The sequence below is a fragment of the Giraffa tippelskirchi genome, chromosome Y (genome assembly GCF_054371585.1).
Source record: "Giraffa tippelskirchi isolate mGirTip1 chromosome Y, T2T-mGirTip1v1.2.pri, whole genome shotgun sequence".
NCBI lineage: Eukaryota > Metazoa > Chordata > Mammalia > Artiodactyla > Giraffidae > Giraffa > Giraffa tippelskirchi.
In genome coordinates this window covers 10,010,974-10,030,796 of record NC_137290.1, presented here as the reverse complement: position 1 = coordinate 10,030,796, position 19,823 = coordinate 10,010,974, and the positions used below count along the sequence as shown (strand labels likewise).

Below are 19,823 nucleotides of genomic sequence, written 5' to 3'. Positions count from 1 at the left end.
GATTTCAAATACTTCAAAACTCTTCCATCTAAAGTATAAAACAAAGGCATTTATAAAATTTTAAATATATTGGCCAGTTCTTAGAAGTTATGGAATGAAAGTCTATTTCATTTAACAGTAATTTGAATCTCAAAGACAAAATCATTTACTTAAAAATCTGGGTTGTCATGTAATGATGACATACATTTCATGGGAACTGTAATGGTTAGTTCTTAGAAATAAAACTTACACGGAGTGAACGTTCTCTTGCAAACAAGTAAGAATCACCAGCTAATATGTGCTTTATACATGTTTAAATCTGACCTGATGACAAATCATTAGGTACTAATACCTTTACCTGTTACTTCCATCACCCTAGCTTCTTCCATGAGCACAGAACATAAATTGTAAGGGAAATAAAATACCTCAGGAGTTTATCTCTAAATATTTACTTTCTAGGTAGTCTGCAGTATATCATGTCTCTCCTTATAAAAATGAATACAGTTAGGAATTAAGAACATAAGCTATACCTCAAAAAATTAACAAAAAACTGTATCACATTTAAAATTATCCAGCATAGCCATTGACTACTTTTTTTTTTCCTATTCAACTATATCCTGAGTAGAAAATGCATGGTGTTACCCACATGACCTTGGATAATGCCAGATGGTTCTGCAAAATTATTGTGTATTTAGTAAGTGTGTTTTAGAGTAAAACTGAAAGCCAAGATGATTATTTCATAGATTGTCCATTTAACAACATAATTGACCCTAAGTGTTCAACCATACTGAACTGCCTAGTTCCAGTGAACAGAAACACCCTCAGCGTCCAGGGCAATCCTTTAAAACATGAATGAATTGTTTCTCAGGAAAGCCAAGAGACCCAGTGAAACACTGTATGTACGGTGACTGAAGGAGCCACATTTCATCAACACTCTTCTGTGTCCTGTGTTTTATTTACAGCTAACAGTTCAGCTAGTGAATACACAGAATACTGTCCAAATATTACTCAGCTTCATTCACTATCGGTGGTAAAGTGATCTACAGAAAACAAAGACCACGTCTCTTTTCTATAGAGAGAAACAGAATCTCTCTCCCATTCTTGTTTTCTTATACATCTCTCCACAGAATCATACTCTATAATCATAATCTATTATTAAGAACAGCAGCCTAGCAAGGTCAACTTCGTTAAAATAAAGTTTAAAAACTTACGAGTCACTGGGGAAAAAAAAAAGTAAAAGTGGTTCTGTTCTCATCCAGCCTCCAGGTGAGAACACACCCCAGCCTACCCCATCAGCCCAGGCCTGTGGGACTGGGAAGGGCGAGAGGATCAACCCAAGACACCCTTTTAAGGAGTGATGTTTCAAACTGGCATACGCTGGATGTAGCAGGTGCTTATGCTACAGTGCCATCAGTCTCCCAAACCTTACAGAAAAGGGCAAGCTGTGCTCATGTGCCTGGACATGTTGAGGATAGAATGGTTCTGCACTTGAGAGAGACAGAAAACCCTTTGTAGCTGGGTGTCCTAGGGGCTGTGCATAGCCCCTCTTCTGTGCCTGGGGATCTGGCCCACTCTTATTTCTCTGCTCCTTCGCATCCTCCCTGACTGCCCCCAGGTGCTTTTTTCCTGCCTCTCCTTTCTGCTGAGGGATCCACGTTTACACTTACAAGCCTGTTTACACTTCCAGCTTGCTCTGTCGCTGAGATCCCTGGGCTTTTTTCCATGGCGTCAGTGCTTCTGCTGCCCTGTGATCTTTAAACCTTACACAAGCTCTTTCACGTTTTCAGTGTCCATTCTTCCACCCCCCAGCCAGACCAGTTCAGACAGCTCACACACACATTTGTGTCAGCGCATATGTGTGTGCATGCACACCCCCCCACACACACAAACAGTCCTGAAAAGAAACTTCACACATGCACAACTATTTGTTTACTTGTCCAGTATAATGGACTTTGGTAAGCACCCCTCTTTTTTGGCCCGGTTATTTTTTTTTTCCACTCACTAGTTGATCAACTCAGCGTCCTCTTCTACTTCTATGATACATCCTAGAAGGTGAATGGGATTTGCTCATGAGGGGGACTGACATGCAAAGAGGCTGGCAGGGTTGGAAGTCCTCACTGTGGACGGTTGAGTGACGTGTGCCTGTGTTCTCTACTCCCATCGCATCGGACTAGTTCACAGCACCAATCACGTTGGGAAGATACCATTCCCTGGGCTTTCCTTCCAGAAACAACAAAGAAATAGCAAGGGGCTTTGAACTTGAAATTGATCATGCACCCCCTTTCCCCGGGCTATAGAAGGTCACTGAGGACAAGAATTCTTTAACAACTTCCTATTCACAGAAAGGCAAGCCCCAACTCCTACTGCCTGGGTGATGCTTCACTTAAAATCATGAAGAAATACTGCATAGGTAATGTCAGTTTAACGATCAAAGCAAGAAGTGGTAAAAGTCAACGTCCTTCATTTCTGCAGCAGCGTTTATAGAACACTTAACAAGTCAACCCCAAATCTTTTCTGACAGATGAAAAATTTTCTGACAGATGCATTCCTGCAACATCTTTGCCCTTTGTGATCCTAATTAATATTCTCACTTCAACGAGTGATAATCTTGCCCCATGGGCATTTCTGTAAGTGTGTGGGTATTGTTGTTTCCAAACGTGGGTCACTGTTAAGTATTCCTGCGGTAAAGCATTTCTTGCTGTTCACAAATATCGCGTAACTCTTTTAAAAAGTCACTATTCAAGGTGTTGGAAGCATTTGATCCAGGAATGAAAGAAAGGGTCGAATTCACACACAGTCTAACAAAGACACACAAATTTAAAACAAAAAAGGGAATACAAGCAACACAATTCATGTATGTTGAATAGGGCCATGCAAGAACTGACGCAGCTACGGCAGCAGAGCTGTGCATAATGGCACAGGCATGGGTGCCACATCAAAGCAGACAGGAGGCATAGGCAGACCCACAGGAAGAAACATCAGCTCACCTTCATGGGCAAACACAACGGAGACACCCAATCTTCATTCTAAACAGAGGAAAACATGAACACATCCAGGGAACAGGAAACAAATGCAGATCAGGGTGATTGAGCCAGAATGCTCTTGAAATCATCAGTAATCCGCCAAGTTTCCCACGCATTGATATTCAGTGGAAGAAAACCTTACACAACACGTCCAAGTGCGCAGTCAAATCTAATAGCACCTAGACCTTAGGGCCCAAGTGAAAGCCCGAAAGACACTGGGACACAAGTCATGGCAAGTTTCCAGAGAATGACCATCAAGTCAACCACACACAGTTCAGTTTCACTAACCGATCCATGACTATCTCTGCAGTCTTCACTCCAGGACAGGTTAGAGCTAAAGCCATCCCTGGTACTGAAGCACTGGTACTGAAGGCAGGAAGTATTAGGCATTGGGGGACCCTGTCCTTAACTTGTCTTGTCTTTAAGTTCTTTGCAATGCCTTACTAAAACTTCTGAATGTGGATAAATACCACGCAGCCCCTAGAATGAGGCCAGTCTAAGGTCCCCCAAACCATGCACCAATATGCCATCCCACACCCACTGCAGAGTTATTACAGCGTAATTTCTCCTTTGCTTTGTTTTGAACTGGCGCTGAGAAAGACAGGTACCAGCCTGCCAGAGCCCCAAGGGTTCTTTGAAGTTTACAGAATAAGAAAGTAAGAAGACATGTTTCCGGTGTTTACTGGGCTGCTTGTACAGAAAGCACCCAGAGAAGGCCAAGCCTTGCCTTCTGGAACTGTAGATGCTCCTCTGCAGAAGGGGCAAAGCGAGGGTGCAGATATTCAAATGCAAAAGTTGGCCCTGAGCAGGAGATCTCGTTCAGTGCACCTTGAAGGGGACATCCATAAACCCATGAACGTTGACGTTCATCCTTTACCCTTTGCCCTCAAAAGAGATGCTGCTGTAGGGAGACAAGCTGTGGAGTGAGAACTCCATGTGGGACAGATCCATCACCCTCAGGCATGCCCACGTTGGAGCCATTGTATCTGGGGCAAGAGGACAACACGGGAGGACAAACGCTGAACTCTCCCTACTCCCTCTGTGCCAGTCTGTCCTTTGCCCGATCCAGAGGTGGACGTGATTCCGGAAAGCAGCCATCTACTTGGAAAGGGCCACCCTAAGTGCTGACCAGTCCCTCGGTGAGCTCCGTATGCCCCAGGTGTTCCCATTGGCCCTTGGCCCACAGAGTAGCGACAAAGCCCCAGAAGAAGGTCCCTTGTGGTTGAAAACAGTCTGTGCTGAGCCATTCAGCAAGGAAGGGACACTATTACCAGAGGGTTCATGAGAAAACGTTTATTTGTACACCTAGGCCTGATAGAGAGCCTTGGGCACAGAGCTTAAGCCTTCCTGAGAAAAGGGATATTAACCACCGAGCCATCATGGGACACAGAGTGCATGGCTGGGTAGGCTGGACCTTGCCTGTTTAACATCCCCACTCCCCTGACTTCTGCCCCTGCAGACTTTGTACCTAAACTGAGTTCCTGGGAAAAAAAGAACAGAGTTCACATGAGCTCAAACAGATATGATGGGATCTGTTTTTGTTTGTCTCTCTGTTTCCTGGCAATTGATCTTTTCCCCTGGTCACTTTTGCCAGAAACTAATATCCTTACTGCCTTCTCACCCCCTCACTTTCTCCCTAGGCCACAGCCCCTCTATATACCTTACGCCCCCATCCCCTAAGATGTTACCTGGAACCCTAGCTCTGGGAAGCTGACTTTGAGCAAAGCTGAACTGTGCAGTCATACACACAAGGAGGCTATGTGGTTCATAGTGAGCTGAATGTTAAGGCTTTTTCCTTGTCCTGTACTCTTCAAGTATCTGATGATATCCAACAGGGATGATACCTGGGGCACCACCTTCCAACAAAATTGCGTCCCACTATTTTGATCTCTGGCCCTTGTTCACCAGACCCTTTCCATGAACATCCACATCTCCCTTGAAAAACTGACAGACCCACAGTTAATGGCCCCTCCGCTTCCTCCCCAACCCCCACCCCACAGGAAGAACTGTGTCCCCTGACACAACCCCAACATATGACTTAACCCCCTCTACAACTCTCCATGGTCTGGTAATTCCCATGCGGTAAACTGAGAATCCTACACGGAGCTGAAGTATTTATCCTGAGGACCTGTCCAAACAATGCACAGACACATACAGTTGATGCTTTTTATTTATCCTTCGGAATTATTTCAGGTTTACTTGTGTCTCCCTCTCGATCCGTTTCACCAGCAGACCGCTCTGCGTTACTTTCCTGTCCGAGAGAACTAGCTGGCCATTGATCTTCATGTGAAGCACCTTCATAGGTTTCCTATTTTAGGTAAAGGGGGGCACTCCTTCATAAGTTTCTCAAGATCGGGGGGGTCCTTTCAAAACAGACACAGACACAGATATGTAAACCTATCCTCTCTGAACTACACTAAAGACAGCTTTAATCTTTCAAGTCAATTCCCAGGAGGGAGAGTCTGTGAACTTTTACATTTCCTCTCTAGGCACATACTAAAAACCACGTACCCCAGTCTTCACCGTAGAACTATTTACAAGAGCTAGGACATGGAAGCAACCTGTATGTCCATCGGCAGATGAAGGGATAAGGAAGTTGGGGTACATATACACAATGGGATGTTACTCAGCCCTAAAAAGGAATACATCGAACTCAATTCTTATGAGTTGGAATGAACATGGAGCCTATTATACAGAGTGAAGTTAAGTCAGAAAGAGAAAAAACAAATACTGCATGTTAACACAAATATACGGAGTTTAGGACCATGTAGGTGGTACTGAACATCCAACATGCAGGACAGCAAATAAGACACAGACATATAAAGAACAGACTTTGGGCTCAGTGGTAGAACGTGAGGCTGGGTTAATTTGAGAAAATAGCCCTGAAACCTTTACATTACCTTATGCAAAATAGATGACCAGCACAAATTTGATGCATGAAGCAAGGCAAACAAAGTCATGTTGTGGGACAACCAAGAAAGACAGGTAGGGGAGGGCGGTGGGTGGTGGGTTCAGCATTTGGGGGGACACGTGCACACACGTGTATACGAGTGATTCGTGTTGGCCAATGTATGGCGGAAACCGCCATGGTTTTGTAAAGTAATCATCCTCCAGTTGAAATAAGTAAGTTAAAAGACTATTCTCCAGAATCCTGCACAGTGGTCAGTATTCTCAGAATGAGGGTGGCAGGTGAAAAAGATGCAGAAGAAAATAAAAACAAGTGTGATGATCAAAATGGAATCAAATGATGGTCAGTGGGGAACAGCCTAGCAGAAAGGAGACTCACAGACCTTTGTGGAAAGGGGACTTCAATAGTAGGTGGGCCCCAACTTAAGAGAAGCCTGAGGGTACACTTGTTGGCCATGGAATGGCAGTTCAGAGATGTGCAGCTGAGTCAGATATAAATTGGAGTGAGTTTGCCCTGACCAGGCCACTTCATCTACCTCAAGCTTCTCTACTTAGAACCCATTTTTCACTACAGTTCTCTACTCCTGCTGTCTCTTGCTGATTCCCTCATTCCCTGGTGGTACTCTGCATTCCACGGAGTCTCACTTTCTCCACAAGTGAAATAAATGACCCAAGTTTCTGGAAAACATTTAATGCCAGTGCCCAGCCCCTGGGCTCCTCACCTCTCGTCCTCCCAGTACCTCTCGTGGGGGAGCCTTCCTCCTCATATAGTACCACACGGGATTGGGCCACAGATCCTTTATGATGATCTGCCAGGGCAATGAGCAAGGTCAGCACAGGGCTGGCCAGACCCTGAGCCCTCCCGTGCACCGCCAAGAACTCCAACATACATCACCAATTCTGGCCCAGTGGCCACGTGGGACCCTACCTCAGCAATCCGGTCAGATCCTGTGAAATTGTGGTCAAAGAACCAGTTGAAGAAGTTAACGCTGCTGTTGTGGTGCCTGCGGCTGTATGCCTTACGTTCAAATCCCTGGTTCCAGTGAATTGGGGTGGAATGAGATGCGCGGTATCCTGCAGGAAAAGGGAGTATGGGAGAAAGACCTAAGTCATTTTCCAATTCAACCTACACTTTTCTGCCCCCCACCCCATCCAAGGAGCTGCCTCTTACCGGTGACATTAATGAGATATTCCTTAACAATCACTTCATTCTGGAAATACCTATTCTTCCGGAAGAACAATGTGATCTTGCAGTGATGAGTGGGATGCCTGAGTTCCTCCACCTGCCAGGACAAAGTGTGGGGAGTGGGGTAGGGGTGGGTGGGTGTGAAACCTCTTTACAGAAGAGCTGTCCTTTCCTGTTTTCAGGGGTAAATCATGTCCTCTCCCCTCCCCAGTCACCATTCCTCCACAATTATCAGTGTCCCCTGCCTGACCTTCAAGTTGGTCATGAAGTGAAGCATGTCTTCATCTTGGTCAGCCATCATAGCTGACATCTGGGGATGGTTCATAAACTGCTGTAGGTCAAGGAGCCTCCAGATGCTAGAGGAAAAAAGTGCTGGAAGGACAAATCTAGCCTAAAGAGTAGAATGGCACTGCCTGACTTCAACTTGCTACGAGTTAACTCGTCACATTTCTGTTGACGCAGACTGTATGAAGGCATGACAAGCCCCAAGGCTGTGCCTATGAACGCACTACCATAAGAGGGTCTGTTCCTAACAGGAAAGGCCCTAAGCTCCATCTCAGCCTCCTAAAAGTTAGCTTACTTCTGGAAAACAAGCACTCCGAGGTACAAGCAGCATGAGCATTTGCACATCCCAACCTCATCCCCAAATTCACTCAGCTTTTCAGAGAAGACCTGGATCCCAGACAAGCCTTTTCTCTGAGGAATCCCTGGTGCTAATGACAATTCTGACTGGGACCTCTGCAAGTAAAGCCCAAGTAGCAATTTGTGCTAACTAGAACAGCAAGGACAGCCCACCTAATATCAGGAACAGATACATAGAACGGTAACCAATATCCACGATCTGTAAACCGCTTCTGCAATAGCCCAGGTTTAAAAAAAAAAAAAATCCACAAGCACCACACCAAGGATACAACTTTGACCCAGAAGCCACAAATTCCCTGGATGATGGCACTTCTGTGCTCTAGATGCAGCTTCCGCCTCTGGCAGTTCTTGTGTTTCAGGCGAGCGTGGGCCCTTTGGGCTTGCTTATTCACGGGTTCCAGCTCGGCTTGCAGGGCCTTGAGCGCCTCCAGTGCGGGCCGGTCACTCGGGGCTCCGGGGCTTATATATTCCTGGCCCTGCTTCTCCGAGGACACCTGCTCTTGCTCCTCGTAGGCCACCAGCTCCACCTCCTCCATGACGTCTAACGCCAGCAGCTGGAACTCCTGCCCGATTCCCGCCACCTCGCCCTCCTCCAGGGCCGCACCTTCCTCCGCCGCCTCCACCCAGAAGAGTGCGGCCTCCTCGCCTGCGGCCTGCATCGCCTCTGCCGCCCCCACCGGGCTGGTAGGCCCCAGGGTCCCTCCCTCCTGAAGACCCGGACTCACAACTAAGACCCCGGATCCCGGGGTGCTGCCGCCTTCCTCTGGCCCCGTCTCACTCTCCATGGTGTTCTGGCCGTAGCCCAGAGCCGCGAAGAAGCTGCACGTGAGGGCACAGCGGGCGGCCGGCACAGCCCGCCCACCGGCCGCAGTCTACGTGGCACAACCAACTGGCTACTTGCCCACAGCCAATGAGCAGGGAAAGGGAGACAGTCATGCGCAGAGCCGTGTGCCACCACGCACGCACAATATGGCGGCGGGAAGGGGCTGAACTCTACCCCCTGACCTCTAGACCTCATCACAGAACCAATCAAATGGAGTCGAAAGGGCTTGGCTCACGGGACACGCCCCTTGGAATTCTGGGCACTCTCTCAGCACGTGACCCAGGGGCCCAACTTGGCTCAGCGCACAGTGCGCCGGTCCAGGCAAGCCGTTTGCCTGACCAACAGTGCACATGTGCCAGCCCAGCGACTGGGCGAGCCAGGCCAGCTGGAGGCGAAGGCAAGGAACTTGAACCTGACGCTGCAACCGTCCTCAAGCTTGAAATTGCCTCTGGGGCAGCGGGCGACTCCGTGTGCTCAGGGATCCACACAGGTGAGACGGGGTTCCTGGGTACCTCAGGGACACAGGTGCTCACCTTAGATCTGAACTGCAAGCCACGGGCAGGGTGTGGGAGGCGGGCTTACCGCTGACCTCACCGAAGTTCACCGCCTGCAGAGTCCATCCCTAAACTTGTGCCTTAGGCTTGAGCAGTGTCAGGAATGCAGTCATCCTCTCCTCAGAGGATGAAGCAGCGCACTTTCCTCAGCTCGCTGTTCGGGCCCCACAACGCAGCCCCAAGCCAAACCACCCTGGAGCCCCTGGCTTGCGGTCTGTCAGCTCTTGGCCTTTCCCCCGGCCCACGGCTTAGAGCAGGCACCCCGGTGGCTAAGGATGTGCTCCTGCGGATGCACTTCCCAGAGCAGCAGAGCTCCTCCTGGAAGTGTTTCAAGGGGACCAAAGTGCTCCTCCTGACCATTGCTTACTCCCTTCCTCTCGGCTGCATAGCTAACATGGGCACACTCACGTTAAGTGCCTGGATAGATGCAACACTCACACTCTGCCTCCTAGGATGTCTGGTGTTTCACACTGAGCACCTGTCTTAGGCCACACACACACACACACACACACACACACACACACACACACACACACAGGTGCCACAAGCACACACGTGTACACACACACGTTTGATGCACAGGGACACAAATGCGAACAGGTGTTTCAGAGACTGAAGAACCAGTGGTTCACATGAAATGCAGAGATTTCCTTATTTCTCATAGGAAAATGTTCGTTCTGATCATCAGATGTGAAATATAGAGAAGCCCAACTTTCATGAAGGAGAATTAATGCCTAGATTTTGGTGCAGGTAATATAGAGAACTCCATATTCCATGGTGGACAGTCATTGTTTTATATATGAGAAATACAAGGAATGAAGTATTTCACGAAGAAACAGTGGTGCCCAGAATTTCATTTATGAAATAGAGAGAATTCCAATTCCATGTTGGTTCCCCATATCTTAATTACATACTTCATGTCAGTAAAATTTCATTGAGATTTTCACATAGGAAATGTGTACAATTTCAGAGTTCTGATGCAAGAAAGGATGTGCTCAACTTTTCATATCTGAAATATGTAGAATTCCCCATTCATGTAGGAAAAATGCACAGATATCCATAGGTAAAACAGACAAGATTCCAAATATGATGAAGAAACTTATACAAATAGATTTTCAAACATGAAGTACATATCTCCTATTTCACATAGAAAAATGTGCCCCCATGTTCTCACGTGTGAGATAGAGAAAATTACATATTTTATACAGAAAAATCATCTTTCAGGTTTTCATCTTCACGAAGCAGGGCATGCAAAGCAAGTGCTCTGGAAGAACCCAGAAAAATAGCGTAGGAAGGGATGGGAGAGGCTCCAGGATGGGCGGGACGTCTATATACTTATGGCTTATTAATGTTGACCCATGGAAGAAGCCATCACGATATTGTATGGTAATTAACCCCCAGTTAAAATTTAAGAAAAAGTTACAGTTTGAGAAAAGTGAAAGTACAAGGGGACTCGACTCGGCTCTGTAGTGACCTAACTGTGAAGGAAATCCAAAAATGACGGGATATATGTACAGCTAAAATGGATTCACTTGGACATACGTACAGCAGAAACTAAAGCAACATTGTAATGCGACTATAGCCCAATAATAATTGTTTCAATCATATTCATGTCAAGTATAATTCTAGCAGTGAATAAATAAATGGTAGCCTCATTTGCAATGTATGTCCAAGGGGACATTATTCTAAGTTAAATATTTCAGTTAGAGGAAGACGAAACCTTTTTCATCACATGACATTGTGAAGTTGAAATCCCTGCATTATAGAAACAGAGTAGACTGTGGTCCTCGGGCTACTGGAAATGGCCCGTGATGGTCCAGGTTATCAACTTTTAGTCACAGGTTGAATAAGCTCATCAAGGAAGATACTGTAATAGAGGCAGGATGGAAAACTGAGCTGCAGGCCTCAGCCCAAGACCTTTAGTGCAGTTAGAAACCCCAACACCACCAACAAAAAGCCTCTCAGCAGAGTGTAGTGAGAGATATATTACAGCCTTCCCACAGAGCCCTCTAGGCCCTCGGGCCTTGGGCTGGGGAATGAACTGTGGAGCTTGGGGACAGGCTGTGTCTTGTAGAGTCCCAGAGCCCTTGCTGGAGCCACTGACTGGCCTGGCCCAGGTTTCAAAGCAATGGCCAACGTGTTCCATCCCCACCTCCATGACCGAATGGTTGTGGCAATCTCCATGGGTCACAGTCTACAGGACCCAGCTTTCCATCTGGGTAGACTGAGGAGGCTGAGGGCCAGCTACATGCTGGGTACCTGGCTCGCTCATTGAAGGTGGCTGGGCAGTGTATGGGGGCCTTGGTAAGAGGAAGGCACAGAGAACTGAGAAATGCCTCTTCCGGCTGGGACTGAGCACTGCTGGAAGTAACAAGAGTGGGTGCTAGACGAATGCTCCACAACTAGGATAACCGGCCTGCACAGGGACCCCTCCCCCTCCCAACCAGGACCGTGGAGGGTGAAAGTCAAGCTTGGGACCTTTCCTTTCGGGAAACAGGGAATAGGGAATAATATTTGCTTCCCTCGAGGATTACAGGAACACAGTTAGCTGACCACCACCTCGCTTCAAGAGCACACGATCTGACAGCAAGAAGTTTGCAACAGCTAATCACACCCCTCCCTCACCTTTCTTATACGTAGCCTTTGCTGAACACTTTGAGGGAGTGTTTTTTTTTTTTTTTCTTTTTTCCATTGGCTTAGGCTTTTATTCTTTTTTCATGCAAGCATTTAAATTTATGAGCACTTCTAGACATGCATCTCATGAATTCTGATATGCTGTGTTTTTATTATCACTCTCAAAATATTTTTGAAGCTTTCTTTTTATTTTTTACCTCTTTTTAAAAATGGATGTCAATTGGAGGCTAATTACTTGACAGTATTGTGGTGGCTTTTGCCATATATTCACATGAAAGAGCCCTGGGTGTACATGCGTTTCACATCCTGACCCTCCCGCGTCCCTCCCCATCCCATCCCTCAGGGTCATTCATTCCAGTGCTCCAGCCCTGAGCACCCTGTCTCATGCATCGCACCTGGACTGGCGATCTATTTCACATACTATACATGTTTCCATGCTATTCTCTCAAATCATCCCACCCTCACCTTTTTCCACAGAGTCCAGCAGTCTGTTGTTTACATCTGTGTCTCTTTTGCTGTCTCGCATATAGGGCCATCGTTATCATCTTTCTAAATTCCATATATGTGTGTTAATATCATGTATCGGTGTTTTATCTTTCTGGCTTACGTCGCTCTGTATAATAGACTCCAGTTTCATCCACCTCATTAGAGCTGATTCCAATGCATTCTTTTTAATGGCTGAGTAAAATTCCGTTGTGTGTATGGATCAGAGCTTTCTTCTCCATTCGTCTGCCGATGGACATCTAGGTTGCTTCCATGTGCTAGCTATTGTAAACACTGCTGCGATGAACACTGGGGTACACGAGTCTCTTTCGGCTCTGGTTTCCCCGGTGTATATGTCCAGCAGCAGGATTGCTGAGTCGTATGGCCGTTCTAGACCCAGTTTTTTAAGAAATCTTCAGGTTTCTTTGTCACTGGATGCTCTGGACCTTCGGGTGAGAAAGAAGCTGTAGTTGGGAGTCACCCAGGCTGTGTAACCAAAGCACTCCTGGCTGGTTCGCCCATTTGGCTAGGACATTGAGTGACGTGGATGAACTATGCAGTCCATATCCCTGTTGGGTTCTTCCAGGCAGCTGGTCTAGCTCCTCGATTTGTTATTTTCAATAAGGATTTACGGAGGACTTCCTATGGCCCCTGCACTGTGCATAGATTGCCCTGGAAGGTTGATACTGTTATCAAACCCATTGTCCGGAGGAAGAAACGGAGGCTCAGAGAGGTAGTCCACTCGTTCACAGTCACACAACTAATAGAAGCAGAGGAGCAGGATCTGAATTCACCTCCTTTGGGCTCCAGTATCCAAGCAAGTGTGGTCATGCTTGTCGTTCTTGTGTCCAACCTTTAGTTCCCAATTGCACCAGCCCTGAGATCCAGAAATTAAACCACACTTGGTTTTTAGGTTCTTTCCATTTGAGCCCTGGAGGAGGTGGATATAGTTCACTCCTGATCCTGCTGGGATGTTTGTGGCTCTTGGCCTTTTAAGATTTTCTCTTCCATGATCCCACTCATGGTAAGCATTGCTCTAGAATGAAGACAATACAGAGTCGATGGGGATTTCCTCTTTTCAAAATTGTAGCGTAACAGATTATTTACGTTCAGATGGATGATGCTCACTTCTGGGAGCAGGAAACATAAATAGGTTAAATGAAATTATTGTTAGAAATAGACTTTTGCCCATTTTTGCTTGTATATGTAGGAAACTCCTGCTGTTTTATCGTTTTTCCTTTTGCTTGAGACATGGAAATGTGTGCCTTTCCTCTGGACTCAGTTACAAGTAGAAAAACAGTAGAAGCACAATGGTGGTTGACTCTGCTTCAGGGCAGGAAGCCAGATGGGGGCTGGGCAGCTGGGTCACCTGGAGACAGTGCTCCCCCAACCGAAATGGGCCAGAAGTTCTCAGCCCCAGCCAGCCTTGCAGGCCTGTGACCCAGAATGGCCAGGTCTCCCGCCTTTTCCAGCAAGCCTAACATCTTAATTTCTGTGTGAAACTTCGGGATTTCTGAGTTGGCCAGCGTATTCTAAGTTAAAAGCAACAAATAACGAAAGATTGGAAAGCATTGGGTCAAACCATTGCTTCCTTAATAACACGTTTGCTCGCCCCATGTGGCTAGTGGGCTGTGAGTTTGCATCCGCTGCTTTAAGGCTTGGCTTACTTCTTTGAGTCCTGGACACAAAGAGTAAAAGACTTAATGCTTTGGGAATTTGTGGGAAGAGTCCTAGCGGTGACTCAAGAGCCCATGTCTCTGGTCTCGCCTCTCTGTCTTGGTTTTCTATGTGTCCCAGGACAAGGGATTTCTCAGGCCCTCTTTTTTTTTTTTCCTAATCTGTAAAATGGAAGCAGAAGCTGGAATCAAGATTGCCGGGAGAAATATGAATAACCTCAGATATCCAGAACTAAAAAGCCTCTTGATGAAAGTGAAAGAGGAGAGTGAAAATGTTGGCTTAAAGCTCAGCATTCAGAAAACTAAGTTCATGGCATCCGGTCACGTCACTTCATGGCAAATAGATGGGGAAACAGTGGCTGACTTTATTTTTCTGGGCTCCAAGATCACTGGAGATGCTGATTGCAGCCATGTAATTAAAAGACGCTTACTCCTTGAAAGGAAAGTTATGACCAAGCTAGACAGCATATTAAAAAGCAGAGACATTACTTTGTCAACAAAGGTCCATCTAGTTGAGGCTATGGCTTTTCCAGTTGTCATGTGTGGATGTGAGAGTTGGACTGTACAGAAAGCTGAGCGCTGAAGAATTGATGGTTTTGAACTGTGGTGTTGGAGGAGACTCTTGAGAGTCCCTTGGGCTGTAAGGAGATCCAGCCAGTCCATCCTAAAGGAGATCAGTCCTGTGTGTTCATTGGAAGGACTGATGTTGTAGCTGAAACCCCAATCCTTTGGCGTTTCAATCCTCTTCTGATGCGAAGAGCTGACTCATTAGAAAAGACCCTGATGCTGGGAAAGATTGAGGGCACAGGGAGAAGGGGACAACAGAGGATGAGATGGTTGGATGGCATCACTGACTCAACAGAGATGAGTTTGAGTGGACTCCGGGAGATGGTGGTGGACAGGGAGGCCTGGCGTGCTGTCGTTCATGTGGTCACAAAGAGTCGGACACGACTGAGTGACTGAACTCAACTGAAATGAACTGAACTGAAAATGGATCAGTTTTAACAAATCCTGTGTAGCGTTCCCTTCCATCCCTCCCATTCTATGTGTCCCAGTTAGTTACCCATGCTGCCAAGATTAGGCTCTGGATAGATTAGAAGTTCACATGGTTTGGTCCCATGTCATCTTTGAATGTCAGTAACTGAAACCCTCTCCAGGGAAGTTCCATTTGTCACCTGTAGTCAGCTGCAACTTAAGTCTACTGCTAATCCCACCAGGCCAGTGTGATGCAACGTGGTTTTTTTTTTTTTTTTTTTCAGCATTGAGCGTGTTAAATATTTGCGGTTTTCTGGTCCTGCTCTTTTTTTCTGTGAGTATGCGACATCTTGTTGTTGTTGTTGTTGTTTTAATTTAGGCATAAATGAAATCTCAGAAGATGTTTATATGACTGTCGGGCCTGGCGATTCAAGGCATTCTGAGAAGTCAGATAGTAGCGGAAGTAACTCTATCGGTGATGAGGAGCAGAGGTCCAAGAATGAGCCAGAAGATGCTGAAGACAAAGAGGTGGCTCAGATGGTCAAAGAGCCATCTGCTATCAAAAAAAAAAAAATGCCCAAAGTGCCAAATCCCGTGGAGATGGAAGAGGAGCTGAAAGCAGGTCACCAGTCTGTGAAAAAGTGGACTCAAGATCAGTCAAGGAGAAGATGAGCCCCAGCTTGAGAAGGACTTTTCAGACAAAGCAAAAAACCCTTTCCTCCTCCCACAAAGGATAAGCTGAAGGGAAAAGGTGAGACTGACTCCCCAAGAGTGCATTTGGGCCTGGATTCTGATTCAGAGAGCGGACTTGTCATAGATTTAGAAGAAGACCTTTCTCCGCTGGAGGGTCGAAACACTAGGAAGGAACCCAAAGAACCATCTCCCAAGCAGGAGGGTAAGTGACTGTACCAGTTTCTGGTTTCTTGATTTGGTTTTAGGATGTCACCTTGCCATTTGTAGTATCACACGTCATGTCGCCCTCAGACGTCATGAAGTGTGGCACAACCAAGCTCGGATTAGCTCCAAGTCCCCTAGCTAGTTACTGAGCAGGACAAGGACTTGAGCTGGCCCTGCCTACCATTTACCTCCTTGATACCCAATGTGGTTGATTTTGAGCACAGGAGAAGAAGTCTCTTAGAAAGTAATAGCTGCTTCTAGCAGTCAGGTCATTGTGAACCTAAGCAGTTTTGTTTCCAATATGTTCACTTACATGCCTCACATGGTTATCAATGTTAAAACATTGTACAGGGCTGATATTGATAAAAGCGTTCAGTTCAAAGACCTTGATGAGTTTCTTCTCCCTTACCTCCCCTCACACTGCCCAGGCATTTCAAAATACATTTTCTCACTCGAGTATAAGACTTCCCGAGTGGGTGGCACCAGACTGCTGAGTTCTTCTTTAGGCCTGTAGAAGTTCAAGGGGCATTGTAGGATGCACACCTGAGCCCGTATTCTGCCATATTTGCATTTACCTGACGTGGGCCCGAGGCTTCTCAACCTTGGCGCTATTAGCTTTTTATGCTGGATAATTCTTTGTCCTGTGTATTGAGGCATGTTTAGCAGTATCCCTGGTCTTTACCAACTGGATGTCAGTAGCATCTACCCAGCGGTGGCCTTCAAAAGTGTCTTGACAAAGCTAAATCTCCCCTAGTTGTGAACTGCTGCCTGAGTCTTAGCAGTTCCCCCGTTGCTGTTGTTAGGGACTGAACCAGCAGAGGCTTCTCTCAAACCTGCCACACGCCAGGCATGTTGGCAGACACCACAGTGGAACATAGGAATGATTTGAAAGATATTCGGTCCATTGGCGAAGCAGTCAGCAAATTTCTCAGCTGGCTTGGCAGGTGTGTGTTGATATGCCCAAGAAAGATAAGAATTAATTAAGGCCCAGGAGAAACATGGCCTAAGGACAAATTGGATATTGTAGCCATAAAACCTCTTGTACTTTGTGAGTTACATACACGGATAGCCAGGCTTAATCATGTAGCTCAGTGGTCAAGAATCTGCCTGCCAATGCAGGGGTCGCAAATTTGATGCTCGTATCGGGAAGATCTCCTGGAGAAGGAAATGGAAACCTACTCCAGTAGTCTTGCCTGGAGACTTCGTGGACAGAGGAATCTGGTGGGCTGTATAATCCATGGGGTCACAAAAGAGCTGGACACGGCTTAGTGACAAAACAGACAACACACAGCTTCTGACAGGACCCATCTACAAGTTGTGTGTCCCCTGGGGTTTTCTTAGTCTTGCTGCTTAAAGCAGGAGGGGGGATGAGTTTTGAGCTTTTTTCCTCCGTGTTTGTATCATTGGGAACTGTTCCAGAACCTCAGTTCCTGCAGTTCATTGAGAGAGGATGGAATATCTCTCCGTGATACAGGGCAGGAAGAGAGAGAGCAGTTGGGTTAGTCAGGAAGGGTGGATCACCACCCCATTCCTTAAAATTCTGAATGGCATCTGAAACATCCAATTCTGTGTGGATTGGGGTTTGAGGGACCACTTCTGATGCTGTAGAAAGCAACAGGAGTAGCATTTATTCCATGAAGTTTGTGGAATTCTTGGGTCCCAGATGGCAGTGTTCCTATGAATGATACATTTATACTATTCTTCTCTTTCTGAAGTAGATTGTTCATTTGGTTGTGGGTTTTTTCACTGCTTCCGGAAAGGATTTCAGATATACTGACAAAATGGATATCAAAGACAGTGAGAAAGATGAAAATGTCAATGTATGGCAAAAACTACTACAATATTGTAAAGTAATTAGCCCCCAACTAAAATAAATAACTTTATTTGAAAAAAAAAAGAAAGATGAAAATAGAATAGTGAGAGATCTGGAGAAACTTTGCATACAGAAATAACTATTTCGGCCTTCAGAATTAGCAAAGTCAGTCTTCCATTTTGGCCCCGAGCTTGCTGGCAGTCAGAGGGAAAAGGGAAAAACATATGAGTGCTTTCAAAGAGCTCATGTTTCCCCCGTAAATAGAAAACACTCCAGTTGATCAAATGAAGCTGAGCTTTTCCTCTGACTGGTGTCTGAAGGAAGTTTCTCTAGGATCCTCTGAGTGTGGTGGCACGTTTATGCAAAGGATGATTCTGAAACAGTAAGTCAGTCAGAGGAACTTCACAGAGGTTGAAATCCAGAGCCACCTGAGGATGATTTCGGTCTTGAAGAATCGACTTCATGTCAGACTCTGCAGTTGAGCATCTTTTCAAAGGTGTGCTTTCACTTACGAGTTTATTAAGTGACGGGTGTTTTGGAGAGTGCTTGGTGACCTCCAAGTGATCTTTAGTTAGGAGTGCAGCTTATACACAGAATCTGAATCCTCAGATCGAAAGATGGCTTTTCTAGCTAGAGATCCCAGAGCAGAGGCTAAGGGAGCTCGCTTCAGGACCGTGACTCCACTTACCTGTGTCATATAAGTCATTTCCAGCCTTCTCTTCAAAAGTCCTGTTTTAATGTACAAGACAGCAACCTAAGTCTGATGTAAGTGGGCTAGTTGGGTGGGGTCGCTTTTGCAATGTTGACCTTTAAGAAATTCACTTCTTTTTGAGACTACAGGTGAGTATATACTCCCAAATTTTAGGACAAATGGAATTTTCCATGGCCTTTCCTCTCCCTCCCCACTGCCCCAGTAAACCATCCATATCCTTTAGAAATTAAAACGTTTTAGTTTCTAAGTGAAACCCCCCCAAGAGTGCGTCAAGCCCGGAAAGTTTTCGGATTGCATACTCCTGTTTTTTTTGTTGTTGTTTGTTTGTTTGTTTTTTAATTTGGAGAAGAGTTCCAATGGGACTCTTTCAGGGGAGTAACCACTCTACAAAGCCAGCTGCTTGCTTTTGCAAGATGAGAGAGAGAAAGGACTTTTTTGTGGTTGCCCTTTGCGCAAAGAGGTATCAGACTAGCTAATCAACAAGGACAGGGTATTTTTTAATCACATGGCAGAAAAGAGAGGCGCTGAAGTTCCTTTTGCAGGTTAGAAGCCTTGCCTGTGGGATCTCTGCCTTTTAGAAGGGCCAAGCTCAAAGCCGTTTCTGCCCATGGAAGTGGAAGGGGCAGTGGCTGTGACCGATATCTGAAAGGTTGTCCTGGGCAAGGATGGGGTTTCCTCACTCTAGGTAGAGATCTTCTCCCAGCCCCACCCTGTGTTCTGACCCAGGACTTTGGCTGAATTCTTCCCCAGAGGAGCAAGAGGGCCACTCAGTTTTGTAACCACGAAGACACTCCCACCCCCAGGCAGAAAGGTCAGCCTGTCAGCACTGTTCTCCTTTCACACTCCTTGGTTTTCCCAGAGCCACAGTTAACTGAAAATTTCCCCTAAAATAATCAAGAACTCATGTCTTTTCTGGGTAACAGAAATCTAAAATGACAGGCATGGAGTTATGCAGCGGAAGCATGCTGAGCCCCTAAAAAAGGTGTTGTCATTAAGGGCTTCCTTGGTGGCTCAGATAGTAAAGAGTCTGCGTGCAATCTTGGAGGCCCAGGTTTCTTTCCCTGGGTCGGGAAGATCCCCTGGGGAAGGAAATGGCAACCCACTGCAGTATTCTTGCCTGGGAAATCCAATGGACAGAGTGGCCTGGTGGGCTACAGTCCATGAGGTAGCAGAAGAGTTGGACATGACTGAGCGACCTCACTTTCAGTCCTTATTTAACAGAGTCTGATGACCAGGCACATTGTTTGAGATCAAGGATGCTGACTTGCATCCGTGTTTTTTGTGTGAACCCGAGGGAATCCTCTCTAGGGGTGCGTGTTCATCTCCCCAGTGCCTGGGGCCCCTGCAGTCGTAACGGACCCCGTCCCCTTACCTTTCCTTTCAGGAAATAGGGAATCGGGAATAATATTTGCTTCCCTCGAGGATTACAGGAACACAGTTAGCTGACCACCACCTTACCTCAAGAACACAAGATGGGACAGCAAGAAGTTTGCAACAGCTAATCACAACCATTCCTCAC

At 46.3% G+C, this 19,823-nt stretch overlaps 2 protein-coding genes across 3 annotated transcripts in view; one reads left to right on the top strand and one right to left on the bottom strand.

Moving 5' to 3' along the window:
• LOC145537762 (MYND-type zinc finger-containing chromatin reader ZMYND8-like) overlaps positions 1-19,104 on the top strand; it is a 30,729-nt gene extending 11,625 nt beyond the window's left edge. Inside the window, exon 4 of the mRNA XM_081568574.1 lies at positions 15,262-19,104. Within this exon, the coding sequence (XP_081424700.1) occupies positions 15,262-15,554 (293 nt within the window). The 3' untranslated portion in view covers positions 15,555-19,104. The remainder of the gene's footprint in view (positions 1-15,261) is intronic.
• LOC145537761 (testis-specific Y-encoded protein 3-like) lies at positions 5,155-8,701 on the bottom strand. Of its 2 annotated transcripts, none has more exons than XM_081568573.1 (6): positions 8,007-8,701; positions 7,346-7,423; positions 7,081-7,192; positions 6,838-6,983; positions 6,632-6,718; positions 5,155-5,365 (listed from the first exon to the last, which is right to left on the bottom strand). In XM_081568573.1, exons 1-6 carry the CDS (start codon positions 8,520-8,522, stop codon positions 5,300-5,302), a joined length of 1,005 nt encoding a protein of 334 aa, XP_081424699.1. In that variant the 5' UTR covers positions 8,523-8,701; the 3' UTR covers positions 5,155-5,299. The 2 variants fall into 2 exon arrangements, with proteins under 2 accessions (XP_081424699.1, XP_081424698.1); XM_081568572.1 differs by having other exon boundaries at positions 5,155-5,310.
• Positions 19,105-19,823: the final 719 nt, after the last annotated feature.